We start from the raw sequence: 18,547 nt of genomic DNA, 5'->3' as shown, positions 1-18,547 counted from the left end.
TTAAAAATTTGAGAGGAAGATGGAATCCAGAATGAGGGGGGAAAAGAGCTAAATGCTTGTTTTTCGTAGCAGGGAGTCAACAGATACCTCTAAGGTAAGAAATCAAGCATACTGTTTATGGTTTGGGAGGTAAACTGTCAGAAGTGATGTTTGAAGAGTGGGGAAGGATGGAGTGGGAGACTATTACTTTTCATTATAAATCTTTCTTTGCTATTTGATTTAGTAGCATAGATATGTCTTTGAACACACACACACACACACACACACACACACACACGCACAAGGCTCTTCAGAAAACTCATCAGCTCCCACCAGGAAACTCTCAGAACTCCAAGAGCAAGCAGCAGGCCAAATGCTCAAAGGACAGCTTAGAGCTGCATGGCAGAGGAAGCAAAAAGTGTTTCCAGGAGGTGTCGGGGCTGCTTGGTGGCTGGAGTGTCACATTCCCTAATGAACATGCAGGAAGCGGGTAAAACACGCCAGTAGCTTCTCACCAGAGTGGATGGCAAAAGCTCGTTTCCTTTCCATGACAGTTGCAGTGCTGAGCTATTAACAAAATGCTGAAGTATCTGGGAAAAGGATCTGGCTCAGCAGGACAGAGCTAATCCTAGGGATTCCCAAATGACTCCACACTCGTTATTATGTATTTTGTTTACTCAGGCCACCTATCCAATTACCCGTCAGAATGTGCAAATGCTTCCTCCCTGCTTTATCAGGTATGAGAGGTAGAGAATCAGGTAGAGAATAGGATCATGACATGATATCAGTACCATAATAATGATTATGATAGCAAATATCAATTAATGATGTCAAATATCAATACCACCGCCCTCCATTAACACTCTCCCCTGGACTGGTTAGAACTCTGGCTCAACTAGGATGAACTTAGTACTGACAGCCTAGAAAATATGATCTGATCCAGGCCTTAAAGAATTTTCCATCTAGAACAGGTGATCCTAAGGAAAAGGCCAAGGGAGTCCGCCTGTGCCCCTCGGCCTCGCCACCCGTCTCTGACTGTCCTCGTTCATCCGCCTCTGCCCAGTCAAGCCGGGTGGCGGGCACGAGCAGGCCTGACAGCAGCCCCTGCCCCTCCTCAAGGCCCTCTGCAGGAACCCTGGCTGCCGCCATCCTGAGGCTGCAAATCCTGAGACTCCAAACTCAACCACCTCCAGAGAGGCCAGCACCCAGCCTTCATCAACTACGACCAGCCAAGGCTATGTTTTACCAGAAGGCAAAATCATGCCAAATACCTTTTTTTTTTGGTGGTGGAATTGATGTTAGGATGGATGAAACCGAAATTACAAGTTTCTTTGCTAGATATGGTTCAGTAAGAGAAGTGAAGATAATCACGGACTGAACTGGTGTGTCCAAAGGCTATGGATTTGTTTCATTTTATAATGACATGGATGTGCAGAAGATAGTAGAATCACAGGTAAATTTCCATGGTAAAAAGCTGAAACTGGGCCCTGCAATCAGGAAACAAAATTTAAGTGCTTATCATGTACAACCACGTCCTTTGGTTTTTAATTCTCCTCCTCCACCAGAGTTTCAGTGTAATCCAAACACTGGAGTAATCCCAACACTGAAACTTACATGCAGCCTCCAACCATGATCAATAAGTGTGTTCAGGCTTATCCTCCTTATCCAAATTCACCAGTTCAAAATGTATGGACACCAAGGGGGGAAAACCGCGGTGGGGTGGGGATGGTGGTGTGCTGAATTGGGAGATTGGGATTGACATGTATACAATGATGTGTATAAAATTGATGACTGATTAAAAAAAAAACAAAAACAAACAAACAAAAAAAAACAAATTCACCAGTTCAGGTTATGACCAGATATCAGCTGTGGGTTTATAATTATCAGATGCCACCTCAGTGGCCTACTGGGGAACAAAGGAGTTAACGTTAGTCCTCTGGATTATACAGCTGTTAACTACCACTGTAATGAAGTTGATCCAGGAGCTGAAGTTTTGCCAAGTGAATGCTCAATTCATGAAGTTACTCCATCCTCTGGAAATGGCCCACAAAAGAAATCTGTGGGCTGAAGCATACAGACGGTGGAATCGTGTCTATTTAATCCAGAGAACAGACTGAGAAACTCCCTTGTTGCTCAAGATGACTACTTGAGTAGGATAAGAGTTCATCACTTTAGAAGTGAAGAGTTCTTCATCACTTTAGAAGAAGTTGGGCAGTGCTTAAGTCTGTTTGATCTTCTCTGCTGACTTTCTAGTCTCACAGGAAGTTGCAGGTTTTGAATAGTAAGAAGAGACTGAAAGTTTTTCAACTATTATAGAAATTTAATTCTGAATTTTGATAAATCACACTCAGACTTTTCTATACAAGTTATATTAGATTGCCTAGTTTTATTTTACATTGAAACTTTTTCATTAGACATTTACTTAGAAACTGATTCTGTGTTCAAAATATAGTTAAAAGTAAAAAAATAATTGAGACTGAAAGGAATAACTTTAAGATTTATCTGTAAGGATTTTTTTAAATTGACATTTTAAGAGTTTAAAAGCAAATGCTGATTTTCAAAAAAAATTGTTTTAGAAAACCTATTTTGAAAGGTCAGAATTTTGATAGTTTAAATACAAGCACTTCACTTTTCCAGCAAGTACCTGTGAACAGTACAATAGCTACGATGTTGTGCTTTTATGATTTGTCCAGAAATTTACTACAAAAGCAGTTTTTAAAACTGCATTTTTAATCAGTGGAACTCAGTATATAGTTAGCTTTATTGAAGTTTTCCTTATCTAAACCCAGTAAAACAGATTCCAAACAAACAGTCCAATCAGTGGGTTTACATTTATTAGTTCAAAATATTTTATCTTATCTAGAATCCACACATAGAGATATCCGATTGGGATGGTAATTAGGATAATTAAATTCTGGGCCTAATTTTTTTTAAAGACTCCAAAACAAACTAAACTTTATTAAGTACATAAGTTTCTCGATAAGTTACCATTCTCCTTTTTTTATTTACTTTTTTTTCCCTTGAAATGCTAAATTCAATGGCTGTATCTTAAATTGTGCAAAATATTGGTATTAAAGAAGGCTGAAACTTTTTTTGTTTTTTTTAAAATTTATTTATTTTTGGCTGTGTTGGGTCTTCGTTGCTGTGCACGGGCTTTCTCTAGTTGAGGTGAGCAGAGGCTACTCTTCGTTGCTGTGCGCGGGCTTCTCATTGTGGTGGCTTCTTCTTGTTGCGGAGCACGGCTCTAGGCACACGGACTTCAGTAGCTGTGGCTCGCAGCCTCAGCAGTTGTGGCGCACTGGCTTAGCTGCTCCGCGGCATGTGGGATCTTCCCAGACCAGGGCTCGAACCCGTTTCTCCTGCATTGGCAGGCGGATTCTTAACCACTACGTCACCAGGCAAGCCCTGAAACTTTTTTTAATGTTGCTTAAAAGTTACTCAGAGTACCTGAAAGGAATTGTTTTTATAAAAACATTAAAATATTAGTTATTTGTTAAAGAACAGATAGATTTTTATTTTTGTTTTTTAGCCTATTATATTTCCTTTTTTAAAGTAAAATATGTCCAGGAGAGTCAAGGAAGTTTTGGCGTTTCTAAACCACAAAAGTTGTTTAGCAATAAGCATATCCCAAAAATATACTAGATTTAGAGTTAACAGTCCATTTTTAGATTAGCTAGATTCCTCGTTAGACAGTGTAAACCATGACAAACTAGAGATCCAGAGCCCCTTTGCTGTACCCACAGTCTTGCTTTTCCAGTCTGTAGCACCATTCTTCCAGGAGGTTTGCTCCTAGAACAGGTGATGTGAAGAAGAGAAGTATCAGTATAAACAATTTGAGGGCTAAGCCTTGGAAAGGTAGCAACGGGATAATACCTTTCTAAGGGAAACTCTTGTATCAGCATCATTTGACCTGACATGGACATGAGTTTAAAGTGGCTTCCTGGGTTTTCTTTCATTGGCCAGCCCCTTCACTAAAACATGGAAACTCCATTTTTCCCTAACCTAATGAATCTTCCATCGGCCATATCATCAGTGCCCATTGTCTTACAATTCCTAATAATCTTCATTCTGAATCTGAAGGGAAGAGTCTTTTAACTTAAGGATCCCCAAGAGTGCTTTCTTATGCCTCAGAATTTGAAAGTGCCCTGAAATTTGTTTTTAAAATTCTCTGTACTTTTTTGTGTGTGTGCTATAATATTCTTACATGTATTATTCTATGATTAAATCTCCAGTTTACTATAAATGATACCTAAATTCTAAAGAGCCAATTCTAATTATCCCAATATGACCTTAAGAAAAGTAAGGGAATAAATTTTTATTTGTGTGCTGTTTTGTTGGACCGAAGTATTTAAAAAGGTAGAAAGAAGAGACAAAATTCTGAACCTTTCAAAATGGAAAATTAAACTTAAAAGTGTGTTCCTATTACCTATGTTGATACTGTCTTTGCATAAATGAATAAATAGAAATAAAGAAAAAAAAATTTTTTTCAAAAGCGTTTTGACCTACTTACTCATGTCATATTATCTAAAAAGATGGTGGGGATTTGGGTGGGGAGTATGTGACAAGATTTAGATCCTTGAAGTTCAGAAGTGTAAATATTGTTCAGTTTCTTAATCTGGCCAAGTTAGTTTATAAAAGCAAATCTTGACACACTGAAAAAAAAATAAAGAAAAGGCCAAGGGAATCACGTGAGATCAGGAGAACCAGGACCCAGCTCTGGCCCTGATGACTCCTGGCTGTGTCTCCAAGGGCAGGGAGGCAGTGGAGGATGTGTTGTCAGGTGAAAACAGGAGAACATGTTACCACACGGATGTTATCGCACACCTGGGCTTGTGCAGGTCCAGACGTTCTGGAAGCTCATACAAGATTTAGTGTTGCTTTGGGGAAGCAGAGCAGAGGTTAGAGGTGAGCACAGGAGACACTTCTCATTGTCTGTCCATCTGCCAAGTTTGCCAACTTTAAAGTTGTATGTGTTGGTTGTTAGTTTCCTGAGTCAATAGTGGCCTTAATCTGGACTAAGATCTCATGTGTCTAATTTCCATCCATCTACTCTTCTCTTTTTCCCCTGCCGCCCACCCCTTGCCTCTCTCTTTTTTCAGCAAGTGCAGTTCGAGCACAAACTATCTGCCGGGCACCATGTTAGGCATGATTACACCTAGAGGGTGTCCGTCCCTCGCTGAGCAGGTGCTCTATCGGGAGAGCTGCACCCCAGCATCTCTTTCCAGAATGTCACAGGGAGTGTCATCCCCCTGTTTTCACGAGGGACCAAGGGCATCCAGAGAACATAGTGATGAACTGGGCAGGGAGAGATGGGGGTGCTCAGAACATTAGGAAGGGTTTTCATAAAGGAAGTGAAATGTAGGCTGAGACTTGCCAGATGAGAACATTTCAAAGATAAAAGAGAGATGAAGAATGAGCCACTAGATGACCCTCCAGGGGGTGTTCTGTGAGAGGCCTGAATGCTGAGTGGAGGGCGGCTGTGAGGGGCAGGACGCGGGGATGGGAAAGCAGGCTGGGCCTTGGGGGAGGAACCTCTGTCTGTGCTCCGTGTGGCTACGAGAGTGACAAGTTAGGCGTCACCTGGGCAGAGAGGCACGGTTCAGAATCAGCACCCTGGGCTCCTGGGTCCTATGTCACGGTCCTTGAATGTGAAAATATTCAGAAGTACTGAAGTTGGGGGGAAAGACACAAAAGGGCTTTTTACCAGAGAGAGGAAAAAAAAACCTTTCTGTTTGCCTGCTCTTACTCTCAAATGTTCGGGGAAAGCCCACAAAAGACCTCAGGGAAAAAATTCTTTTCCCTTTTTTTTCTGGTCACTTTATTTCCTCTCATCACAGGCAATCAGGAAGCTGAGGAACTCTCTGGAAAGGGCTGGGTTACGGTTCTCCTTAATGGTAGGATGGGATGCTTTTCTCCCACAGGACTGCTGTCGCACTGCCACCCAACCCTGCTCTCCTCCACCCTCGCGTGCACGTGCAGAAGCTCTAACATTCAGATTCCTGGCCCCGGACCCCCATCCAAGCCCTTTAAGGAGGTCTGGGCTGGCGTCCAGCAATCCGTAGTTACACCAGCTCCGCAGATGATTTGCCCCCAAGAGTCTCCTGTGGAAAAACACCCAGACCTGGCGGAAGGTGAGAGGTGCCCGAACAGGGGTTGTAGAGAAGCTGTCTGGGGCTGAGGGGAGGGGAGGCATGGGGGGGCCCACCCCTGACACTCAGGGGCTGCGGGCTTTGTGGTTCCATGATGGCCAAGCTGTGCTGGATGGCCGGGCCGGGTGACGCCAGGTCAGGGAAAGCGGCTGCAGGAGCCATGGACTGGTCTGGGGAAGACAGAGCAAGGCTGCCAGTCTGGGTTATCTAAAGGCCACCGGGGGCGGGGAGGAGACTGGTCGTAAATGTCCCCAGTCCTAACGCATGTGCATGCCAACAACATGCCAACCAACCAGACGGGAGGTGGAGTAATTGCATGCTTGTACAGAATTCACACGATTACACTTAGAGCATTCAAAACATACTATCTCTGGGAAAAAAAGTCTTCACAAACTTTTCAAACCCCTAACAACACAGTTTCGTAAACAGTATGCACTCCTTCTACCTTAGAAAGGTCTGATTCAGACAGCTTTGTAAGTAGTCTCCCCTCCCACAAGGTCAGTGGAGGCTATTTTACAATTTTTCCACTTTTCAAGCCCAATCTGACCCCACAGACTGCCTGACCAGACTCTCCCCCCAGATCCACAGTCAGAGGGGAGGCCTGGTTCCCAACTCTGCATGACAAAGGGCAGCTGCCCTTCCTCCCTGCAACTAATAGGTCCCTTGAAAAAAGTCTCCCAATCCACATTCACCACTAGCTAATTGCTCAATTATTTTATTTCCCCAACAAAACTCTTCAGTCCGCCTGGAATCCACATTCAGGACTAGGAGCCTGTGTCCAGAAAGCCTCAGGAGTCTGGGGGACTTGCCCTCTGTCTGTCTGCCTCCCCTGCATCCCCTGCCCAGTCCAGACTCGACCCTGGATTGACTGAGTCCCCAGCTTGCCTGGGGCTTATGGATGCTCGCAGCCAGCTTCAGGTGGTCCTGCAGGACCATGTGCTGGAAATAGTTTGAAGGTGTGGAAATATTTGGGGCTGGGAATCGGAAGACCTGACTTTATGCAGGCATCCATCATTACCTGTGTGAGCTTGGAGATGCTGTCACCTCTCTGGGCCTCAGTTTTCTTAGCTCTAAAAACCAGGGGACAAGAGAATGGATGGGATGGTCCACTTCAGCCTTAAGCCCTCCAATTCTACAAAGTAGCCAGGAAAAGGCCGGGTATGGGGCACCTTGCTGGACATATCCTCTGAGGATGACAAATGCTCCCAGGCTCTCGCGCCTTAAGGGAGATTGGGAAGGATTCTCAGTTTCCAAACCGTGGACCATCTGCCCAGGCACCAGTGGCCCTAGGAGGTCCCTGAGCACCAGACCCCAGAAGCCCATCCACGAAGGCAGGACTGGTCCCGGTCAGTTCCAGTTCCCATGAAGGACTCAGCTCTAGAGTTGGCTCCGTGCTGGGAGGCCAGCCCAGGAGCCCAGTGACACACCTGGGAAAGGCAGAGAATCCGGCAGAGGAGGGTACTTCCGCTTTATTTTCTTATCTGAAAAACTAAGTTTCAGTTTAACTGGTCAGTTACCCCAGGTGCAGAAGCGGCTTCTGACCAGGGGGACTCCCAGAGGTCCTCAGCCCTGAGGCATCTCCTCGGCGCACTGGCTTGTCAGGGAGCTGCAGCACAGGGGCCCCGCAAGGCCTCGTCGTGAGCTTCCAGCCCCGGGGGGCTCCGGGGGGTCTAGATGTTGGGGGCCTGGAGAGGGGGCCTCGGCTTGCAAGGGCAGCCTGGGTGTCATATCCTTGGCACCGCCCTGGCCAGTGATAAGCCACAGCTCTTCCTCTCACCCAGCAGCGAGCGTGGTGGGCTACTGCATATTTATGGAACAACTTCCAGGGACTGAGGGCCACAAGTCCTGGGTCTCCTGTAAATGTGACACTTCTGCACCTTTTGGCCTGACTTAAGGCCCAAATGTTTGCATCAAGTAAGTCCTTTCCTTGCTAATCACTTGCAAAGAAAGGCAACAGCTCTCCTTTTGAAGAAGGCTACACTTTTCACAGGGAGAGCAGGAGGGCCCCCTCAGGCCGGACCCAGAGGTGGCGCCTTATATTTCAGGGGGTGTCGGAACAACGTGATATATGAACTCCAAGATGGGATTTGAATTCTGCCTTGTGAATTACACAAATGCTGAGGAAACAGAGGTGCAAGAGAAGGAAAGGGGAGCAGAGAAGCAGTAAAGGTCATGATTGTGCTGCCCCCTGAGAGGCTCCCAGCTCTTCCCTATCCATTACCCCTCCCACCCCGTTCAACTGTCGGGATTTCTGTATTTCCTCTTAGGTTGTCCTGTGAGCGCGTTTGACAGAATCCTTGTTTCCTTCCCTTCAAATAACCCGAGCTCTGCCACTTACTAGCTGTATGACCTTGGGCAAGTCAGGTACCCAGTTTTATGCCTCAGTTTCTTCATCTATGAAATGGGAACAATAATGGCAAATTGTGAGGATAAAGAGTTAATGTATATAAAGCACTCAGAACAGTGTGCAGCCCATAAACAATATTAGCCATTATGATTATTATCAGCGTTATTATTATTTCTCCCCTTCCTCGAATTCAAAACCCCCCCCCACCTTACTACTAAAACCCAAGCAAATGCACACGCGCAGGTATATGCATACGTCTATCTATCTATCTATATATATGTACAGACATAGGCGTATGGTGGCAATTTGTGCTCTCATCCGGGGGGAATTCCACCCTCGAGCACCAGAAGGTTCTCTCTTCCTCTGCCTGGGACATGTGAGGAGCACAGAGGCAGGGGGATGGCATGAGAGAACTGTCAGTGACACAGCATACCCACAGAGGAGGCCAGAGTGCCCCCTGCTGGGAAAGGGCTCAGGGGTGCTCCCAGCGCACTGGGCCCCTTGGCCCCCAACCACCATCCTTGTCCTCTTCCACCGTCATTGCTCACCTCCCACGTGACAGGACAGGGGGAGGTGAGGCTGTCTCGTTTAGAGAAAGGCTTCCTCCTGCGCATACTCAAATCCCCTGTGCCAGGAGGGGCATCGGGGACTTGCTGAGCGAGCGCAGGCAGGTTCCTTCTCCGCGCGTGTTCTGACTTCGCATCTGGAAGATCTGCGGATGCTGGCACCTGCCTCCTAGGGCTGTTGTGAATACACGTTCAGGGCCCAGAACACTGCCTGGCACAGAGCGAGACTCAGGAAATGACTGCTCTTCTTGTCATCGTCATTTTTAGAAAGGTGCCCCCGAGACTGCAAGAGCAGGCAGATGGTAACCAGAGCAAACCCTCTAGGGTGCTCACGACACCGGGCACTGCACCCAGCGTCTTATGCATGGAATCCGTTCAATCTTCACACTAGCCTGTGAAGTAGACCTGTCATCGCCCCCTCCTTCAGAGGAGAAACTGAGACACTGAGAAGTTAGGGGACTTGTTAGCAGGTCAAATAGCCAGCGAGCAGCAGGCCCCCTACTTGAGCCCAGCCAGCCTCAAATGTGTGTTCCAGGAGGCACTGGGGGCTCCCACCCACGTGACTCTGGGCAGCTCTGTTGTTCTGAATCCGGGCATGACCTGGGCTCAGACTGCGCTGGTGCTGTGAGCCCGCGGCAGGCTCACTGTGCAGAGGGCTCTCCGGAAGGATGCTGCACCTGAGGGCTCCCTCACTGCAGTCCTGTGGTTGCAAAGACATTTGCAGAAATCGCTTCTCCTGGGACTGGCAGAGAGCCGAGCTGCCAGCTTTCCTGTCCTGATAGCGTCTAGCTTCCTTCTGTCATGGGGAGGACAGGGTCACCTGAGCGACTGTGGAGATGAGCGGGAGGGGGCTTGCAGGGACTGGAGAATGGAGGGAGGCGACTCAAGGGGCTTCTGTGAAAGTGCCCTGAACGGGTCCTGGACCGGAACAGGCAGGAGTGCAGAACACGTTCCCTCCTTCCTCTCAGTGAGCAAACCTAGACCCAGACTGGCCTGCAGGAAAGAGATTTAAACAGCTGGCTAATGGGACACTTGTTTTCACAGAAGCGGCTCACTTTTTTCATAGACTAGGACTGGGGTGGGGTCAGGGAAATTCAATAGGCACTAAAATTATTATTGAGCTGCCAGACAGCAGCGGTCAGAGGCCCCAGGCCCGTGTGGCATCCAGACAGCCCTTTGTGCCCTTTCTAGACAGCCCCCTCCTCGGGGCTCAGGGACCTGTCTGGCCGCTGAACTCCCAGGAGGTCCGAGGGGTGTGACCTCCCTCCCTCCCGGGCTCCCTCCCTCCCACCCCCCAGGCCCAGCCCAGGCCTGGCTATAAAGCTGGCCCAGCCTGGCCCTCAGCACACCCAGCTGGGACCCTCCCGGAGCCTCCTCCGGGGACACGTCCTCTCTGCCCCTCCCTCTCCCGAGTAGCACCATGCGGCCCCTCTGGCTCTGCTGGGCACTCTGGGCGCTGCCCCTGGCCGGCCCCGGGGCGGCCCTGACCGAGGAGCGAGTCCTGGGCAGCCTGCTGCGGCAGCTGCGCCTCAGCGAGGCTCCCGTCCTGGACGAGGCCGATGCGGAGAGGCTGGTCATCCCTGCCCACGTGAGGGCCCAGTACGTGGCCCTGCTGCAGCGCAGCCACGGGGCCCGCTCCCGGGGGAAGAGGTTCAGCCAGAACTTCCGAGGTGAGGCCCTCCCTCCCTGCTGCAGCCTGGTCCTCGCGGTGGGGGGGAGGGCCTGCTCTGGGGAGGCAGTCTGGGGGCGCAGGGTCCACAGGGCGATGGGGAGGGACCATGGACTGTGAGGAAGGCTGGGCCCGGCCCCTGGTCTCTGTCTGCACTGAGGGCCCCACCCCTCGGGGCCAGGAGGAGCTGGACCAAAGCTAAGGCATCAGAGAAGATGAGGATGGAGAAGAGAAAGCAGAGCCAATGGGAGCGTGTGGGTGTGGCGAGAACCCTGGCGCAGTCTCAGGGAGCCGGCGTAGAGTCAGGGCTTCCGGGGTACCATTTTCACATTGCCACTAGTAGCCTGACCTTGAGCAAATGGTTTTAGAATCATCTTTTTGCTTCTCTGTTTGTTCCTCCGGAGCACTGGTGTGACTGTAGCTGACCCATCTCCCAGCGCTGTGAATATTAAAGTGCGTTATTGTGGATGAAAAGGTGTAGGGACAACACTGTAGCGTAACGCCGAGCTATTCAGCTGTCAGGGATGCAGCCGTCCTGAGTCCTATTCAGCCTCTTACCTCCCTGGGCCTGGACTCACCTCCTCAGTGCCCAGAGCTAGACCCAAGGCCAGGTGTCCCCAGGTGAGGATTCTGATCTTCAGCATCTCAGCTGAGGTAGCCCTGTCAGCACTGCCAGCCTTCCCGCTGGGCGGAGATTGTTACAAACAAGGCCCAGACCTATAGGGGGATTTTCAGGTAACTGGGCTTGGCCCAGGGAGACAGAACAGGGGCTGGTCTCTCCCCGCCTGGCCACCACCTCAGTGGCCCTGCCACCCTCAGAGCTCCCCTGGTGCCCGGAGGGGCCCCGCTGACCCCGCTCGTGTCCCCAGAGGTGGCCGGCAGGTTCCTGGTGTCCGAGGTCTCCTCGCACCTGCTGGTGTTCGACATGGAGCAGCGGCTGCCGCCCCACAGCGAGCTGGTGCAGGCCGTGCTGCGCCTCTTCCAGGAGCCGGTCCCCAAGGCCGCGCTCCGCAGCCACGAGCGGCTCTTCCCGCGCAGCGACCGCGCCCGGGTCACCGTCCAGTGGCTGCACGTCCGCGACGACGGTTCCAACCGCACCTCCCTCATCGACTCCAGGTGGGGAGGTGGCGGCTGGGGTGCGGGGCGGGGATGAGGAGGGGGGCTGGGCCCGGCGCGGGAGGAGGGGCGGCCTGGGGGAGGAGGGGCGGCGCGGTCCCGGCCGGGGCCCTGGGGGGGGGAGGGGGAGGGGGAGGGGGAGGGGGGGGAGGGGGAGGGGGAGGGGGAGGGGGGGAGGGGGAGGGGGAGGGGGGAGGGGGGGGAGAGGGCCCCCCCCGGGGTCACCCCAGCCGTCCCAGTCCCACCCCTCAGCGCGGGCCTGTGTCTCCGTGCGGTGTCGCAGGCTGGTGTCCGTCCACGAGAGCGGCTGGAAGGCCTTGGACGTGACGGATGCCGTGAACTTCTGGCAGCAGCTGCGCCGGCCCCGGCAGCCGCTGCTGCTGCAGGTGTCGGTGCAGCGGGAGCACCTGGGCCCGCTGGCCTCCAGCGCCCACAGGCTGGTCCGCTTCGCCTCGCAGGGGCCGTCGGGCGCCGGGCAGCGGGAGCCCCAGCTGGAGCTGCACACCCTGGACCTCAGGGATTATGGGTAGGTGCAGGGCCAGGACTCTAGTAGACTGGGTGGTCCAGGCCCACGGCGGCGGGGACCAGCTGGGGGGCAGATGCAGATAGCCCCAGGATGCAACTGATTCCCCACTACATGTTAAGAGTTTCTAATGGTAAAAATTTTTATTATTCAAATATTTTATTGAAAATATCTTCAGGGAATTCCCTGGCATCCCAGTGGTTAGAACTCCTCGCTTTCACTGCGGGGGGGCGGGGGGGGCAGGTTCAGTCCCTGGTCGGGGAGCTAAGATCCCGCAAGCCAACCGACTGGCAAAAAAACCCAAACAAAACCAAAAACCAAAAACCAAAAAACTTCAGATATTTTCAACGAGCTTTATGTTGTCATTGATACATATACATTATTGTAATCATCTGTTTTCACTCTACCCTTTTCCCTGATTAATTCTTTGAAAAATATTAGCATTAGCGGTTGCTAAGGTTGAACAGCTTTCCTCTGGCATTAGTGAGTTCTTTCTTCTTGGGACAAGTTAGCTGTTTGGAGTGGATGGAGCTGTGCAGTAGGGTGATTAATAACAGGCCTTTGGAATCATACAGTCTGGGTCCATGTAGCTTTGCCTTCTACTGCTGCAGGAACTCTGGCACGTCAGTTAACACCTTTGGGTCTCTGTGTCCTCATGTGTGATAGGAATAATACTGGAACCTCTTCAAGGTTCATCTGAGGATGAAATGCAGGTATCATCTGAGATAATATATGTAAAGTACTTAGTTCAGTGCCTAGCGTAATAGGAAACCTTTAGTAAACAGTACCTGATTTATAATTTATATTTGGATATGTTTATTCATTCACCACTTATCACAAATAACCAGTTCCTTTTTAATATGAGAGATGAATCATAAATCTCCCTCCAGATGCCCCACTAAGCCCTGCCCTGGGCCCCCTGACCTCTGCCCTCCCAGCTGACCTCTGACTCTGCCTCTCCTTGCCCCCCACAGAGCTCAGGGAAACTGTGATCCTAAGGCACCAGTGACCGAGGGCACCCGCTGCTGCCGCCGGGAGGTGTACATTGACCTGCAGGGGATGAAGTGGGCTGAGAACTGGGTCCTGGAGCCCCCAGGCTTCCTGGCCTATGAGTGTGTGGGCACCTGCCAGCAGCCCCCAGAGCCCCTGACCTTCAAGTGGCCATTTCTGGGGCCGAGACAGTGCATCGCCTCAGAGACGACCTCGCTGCCCATGATTGTCAGCATCCCGGAGGGAGGCAAGCCCAGGACCCAGGTGGTCAGCTTGCCCAACATGAGGGTGCAGAAGTGCAGCTGTGCCTCGGATGGGGCGCCTGTACCAAGGAAGCTGAAGCCGTAGGTGTGGGGTGCAGCCATGGAGGCCTCTGACTAGACACGTGCACAAAGCAGGTCTTAACATAGGTCTTAATTTTCTACTTAGCAAGTTACCCCTGCCCCAATTGAGTGCCCCTATTTTACCTTTCTTGTGTGTTCTTCCATTTCTTGCTCTCCTGTCCGTCACCCACCCTAAGCACTTACATGAGTAATTAATGCAACCCGATTGCAGAGCTGTAGAAGGAAATCCCAGCCTACTTGTTAAAGGATATAGCTGAGCATGGACAGATTGTCAGCTAGGAGCTTCTGTTCTCTAGCAGATTCTCAACCGAGTATGGGACAACAGACCCTACAATGAGAAGTGGGAAAATAGACCGATTTACTCTATTATATGATGAATTAAAACAAAACAAAAAATTCCTCTGTTTCCCCTAGGTGGGGAGGAGGTCTAAAAAGAACCCCCATTCACCAAAATGTTGATCCACTCTGGGCTTTTGTACATATACTTGGGTCCCCAGTCCCCTGAGAGAGTGCTAGAAGGGAGGATGAAGGGCTTTAGGCTAGGGGCAGTGGACAGGGTATCAGGACACCTGGTTTCTGGATCTAATAGGGCCATAAACTGTGACCTCAAACAAATGCAGAAGCCTTTGGGCCACCATTTCCTTTTAAAAAGGAGGATTTGGGATTCAGCTCTAGGACTTCATTGCCCTGGGGATCAGACAGCCCTAACCTCACCCACTCCTCTGCTCCTCCAGAGACAGAGCATTGCCTGTGCATATTTAGGTTATTTCCCCCACTGTTTTAGAGAACTTATCACCAGAACCCACATGTATTTACGTGTTTGTTTTTTTTAACTTAGCAAAAAGAAAACAATCGAATGTAGATAATCTGCTGAAATAAAAGTGATGTTTCACTCTGTGTCTCTGTATTTAATTTCTAGTGTCCTTTACGTAGGAGAGAGGGAGCAATAATGGGGAATAAGAGCGACATAATGATTTGAAGAATGGGCGTGACCAAGGACCCCCAACCCCTAGGTGGCGCTGAAGACTGTAATAACGGTTTAGATTCTGCTTTTATTTGTAATATTTATATCCCTCCAACTCTCATTCCAAAAATAGTATTGTAAACAATCACTCACATATGCCATCTCCTTAGAAAGCACTTCAACCTTTGCAATAGTGGTTCTGGGGACAGGGCGGGCAAGCGAATGTTTACTGAGCATTCACTCTGAACCTGGGAGCTATGCTAGGCAACCTCATATATATTATATGACTTAATTCTTGCAACTACTCCTTGAGGTAGGTATTATTATTCCCATTTTTCAGATGAAGAAATCAAGGCTGAGGCAATGCAAATCTGTGGGGTAGAGATCAGCATGCCCCATGCTCTGCTGATGACACAGGCATTAGTTAACATGTCATTTGGAAGCTGCCACATCTGGCAATTCCCCTACATTTACCTTTCCCGCTCAGCGGGGTTTCCTTATGCCTGACTTATTGAAGTTCATGGATTTTCTATTTTGGCATACAAAGCTAATTAATAGCAACTGAATAGCAAAGGGGAAAAGGAGCTAGTCTATGGACAGCCAGGACTTGAGGACTTGGCAAGAATATTGTTGGAGATGGGGAGAGAAGATTTGTCTCTGACTTTTAAATGGCTATTTTACCTCTCTAAGACATCAAAATGAAGAACTGCCACTTGGCATGTTGTGAGTACCAGCGCATACAGTCGCTTTCTCTACAAGAAGGATATCAAAATCATCTAAAGAATTCTACCAGCTTCTCAGTGATGTATCTGTGGCTCTAAAAGGTCTGTGGACTCCCAACCAGTCCCATGCAATCAGTAGCAAGGATGGGACTGCTCACATCATCCCATGCGAGCTAGAAATATCTAGGAGATCAGCTTCGTTTCAAAATGTAAGGATGTGCTCATCCACACAGGGAGACAATGTGGTAGACAAAATGTTCTCCCCAAATACGTCCATGCCCCCCAATCCTTAGAAACTGTGACTATGTTCTGTTACATGGCAAAGGGACTTCGCAAATGTAATTAAGTTTACAGACCTTAAAATAGGGAGATTGGTTTGGATTATGCAGGTGCACCCGATCTAATCACATGAAAGCAGAGAACTCTCTCCAACTGGAGGCAGGAGAGATGAGGCAGAAGGGGAGGTCAAAGAGATTCAAAGCTTGAGAAGGACTCAATCTGCCATTGCCGGTTTGAAGATGAAAAGGACCATGAGCCAGGGAACGTGAGTAACTTCTAGAAGGTGAGAATGACTCCCAGCTGACAGCCAGCAAGGAAAAGGGACCTCAGTCCTAACAGCCACATGGAACCAAATTCTTCCAACAACCTGAACGAGACTGGATGCCGATTTCCCCCCAGCACCTCCAGGTAAGAACCCAGATCAGGTGACACCTTGATTTGGTGCACAGAAGCCAGTTGGGTCCACTCAGATTTCTGACCCACAGAATGTGAGATAACAAATCCGTTTTGTTTTAAGCTGCTAACTTTGTGGTGAATTCTTTTTTTTTTTTTTTTAAAGATTTGTATTATATTTTTTATACATATATTTTTAATGAAACTCTCTAGGAGTTAAACCAGCATTTTATTTATTTATTTATTTATTTTTGACTGTGTTGGGTGTTCGTTTCTGTGCGAGGGCTTTCTCTAGTTGCGGCAAGCGGGGCCACTCTTCATCGCGGTGCGCGGGCCTTTCACCGTTGCAGCCTCTCTTGTGGCGGGGCACAGGCTCCAGACGCGCAGGCTCAGTAGTTGTGGCTCACGGGTCCAGTTGCTCCGCGGCAATATGGGATCCTCCCAGACCAGGGCGCGAACCCGCGTCCCCTGCATTGGCAGGCAGATTCTCAACCACTGCGCCACCAGGGAAGCCCCCTGTGGTGAATTCTTATGGCAGCAGCAGAAAACTAATACGGACAGTGAACCAAATCCCATTAGAAGTGAGCTGTAATTACAATTTTTTTCCACTGAATAGATAAAGTAACAACGTTAAAGATAATTTTGAATGAATTGAAAACCACCCATAATCCCACCATCTTAAAACAAAACTGTTTTGGTTTTTGAATCTCCTGTTCATACACAACCTGACCTGTTTACATAAAACATGAGTACGTACCTGTCTTAAAAAATCAAGGTTAAGGGAATTCCCTGGTGATCCAGTGGTCAGGACTCAGCACTCTCACTGCCAAGGGCCCCAGGTTCGATCCCTGGTCGGGGAAAAAGCCTGATCCCGCAAGCCGCGTGGCATGGCCAAAAAAAAAAAAAATCAAGGTCAAGGTGTGCCTTACCGCATATGAAAAAGAGGTGTAGAGTCATATTCCAAAAGAGTCACATTGATTCTCTTTAGGTGGTGGGATTAAAGGCAGTGTTCATTTTTCCATTTGACCTAATTTCTAATTGTTCTACAATAAACATGGATTATTGGTATAAGAACAACAACAACAAGGCAAAAATGCGTGCAAAGTGTGACTCCCTGGAGATTCCTATATCAGGAAGGACTAGGAGTCCAGGGGACCTGCCATTTGAGTGGCTAGGAGCAGCTCAGGATTCGCCCTCCTTCCCTGGATCATCTCCATTCTTAGGAAGATAAGCCTGCTATCCAGAGACAGACCAGGAAGGATGCCCTGAAGCCTTGAGAGTGAAGACCTTGGACAAGTGAAGGCAGAAATGAAGCACTGTCCACTTTGTTGGGACAGCTGGAGGTGAAGAGGGGGCAGGACCGTGGGGTGGGGAGTGAGAAGGGAGGAAGGGCAGGAACAGCTGAACCCATCTGACTGGTGGATGAGAGGATCAGAGGAGAGGAGTGAGGTGGGCAGTCCTGGAAGCTTAGTGAACTCCCCGTTTTCTTTCTGGACTTCTCTATTCAGATGGAGTAAAGTGATAGAGTAGGCACCCAAGAAGACAGGTGCCAGAGAAGGAGAGTATATGTCCATGGCAGAATGGCAGCACCAGGCTTCCTGAGGGTATGTCTTAAGTGGCTGGGTGGGGAGGACGGGTCTTTTCTCATCTCATCTCATCTCATCTCGTCTCATCTCATCCATCCAACACTTGTACCCAAAGGAACTTCACAGGTATCAAACATAATGGCCATGGGAGCCACGGCGGGGGCCGTTGTGCAGATGAAATGAGCCTTTAGAGTCAGCAAGGTCATTACAAGAAAATGAAATGGGATTGCCTACAATTAAAATATATATTTAAAACTTTGTACGCATAAACTTTAAACTTTGGAGATGAAAAAAAAAAAAGATCACAAAGTACCACAAAAAATAGCCAGTTTCTGGTCAGGAGTTCACATGTTCAAGCTTAGTCAGGAGGACCAAGTGCTTTGGCTGCTCCCTGTCTTACGTGGCCTGCCCTGGCTGGGAATCAAGCCAGCACTGGGGGCCACCAACTCGGCCTCCTTTCCCAGGCTCTCCAGTCCTCCTCATATTTCACCTCCACTCCTGGAAGCTGAGGCAGGAGTTACCAAGGCAACCAGGTAAGAGATGGATGTGTGTAAGGGGACTGACAGGTGTGAGATACTGGTGTCTCCTACACCTCACCCCACTCCAACACACACACACACACGCACTCACGCGCACACACACACTCGGTGCACAACCTTTTGTACTGCAGGCCAGAGCCAGACAGCCAGGGGGCCCTGCAGCCTCCCAGTGGACCATGGGGAACCCGAGCATCCCTCAGAAGCACAGGCACCATTAGGGAGTTCTGGTTCCCGTCCCCAAGGTCCTCATGATGTAGGTGCTCCTCCTGTTAGTGTGCTCCTCGGCACCTTTCCTAAGGGCTGTGTCAGAAGTCCCCCTCTTCCTTCAGCTAGTTTGAGCTGTAGGGTTTCTGGTGTCAGAGCCCATGCTGGTGACAGCTA

General features: G+C 49.4%; 1 protein-coding gene and 1 pseudogene across 2 annotated transcripts; both read left to right on the top strand.

The window, feature by feature from the left end:
• The first annotated feature begins 641 nt into the window (after positions 1–641).
• LOC133086925 (deleted in azoospermia-like) lies at positions 642–10,300 on the top strand (annotated as a pseudogene).
• Positions 10,301–10,461: 161 nt separating this feature from the next.
• LOC133087757 (left-right determination factor 2) lies at positions 10,462–13,687 on the top strand. Of its 2 annotated transcripts, XM_061185364.1 has the most exons (5): positions 10,462–10,711; positions 11,580–11,608; positions 11,711–11,826; positions 12,110–12,352; positions 13,324–13,687. In XM_061185364.1, the coding sequence occupies exons 1-5, from the start codon at positions 10,462–10,464 to the stop codon at positions 13,685–13,687; spliced, it is 1,002 nt and encodes a 333-aa protein (XP_061041347.1). The 2 variants fall into 2 exon arrangements, with proteins under 2 accessions (XP_061041347.1, XP_061041346.1); XM_061185363.1 differs by having other exon boundaries at positions 11,580–11,826.
• Positions 13,688–18,547: the final 4,860 nt, after the last annotated feature.

This window comes from Eubalaena glacialis, chromosome 3, assembly GCF_028564815.1.
Source record: "Eubalaena glacialis isolate mEubGla1 chromosome 3, mEubGla1.1.hap2.+ XY, whole genome shotgun sequence".
NCBI classification, from domain to species: domain Eukaryota; kingdom Metazoa; phylum Chordata; class Mammalia; order Artiodactyla; family Balaenidae; genus Eubalaena; species Eubalaena glacialis.
Note: the sequence above shows the minus strand (reverse complement) of the source record. Positions and strands in the feature narration are given on the sequence as shown.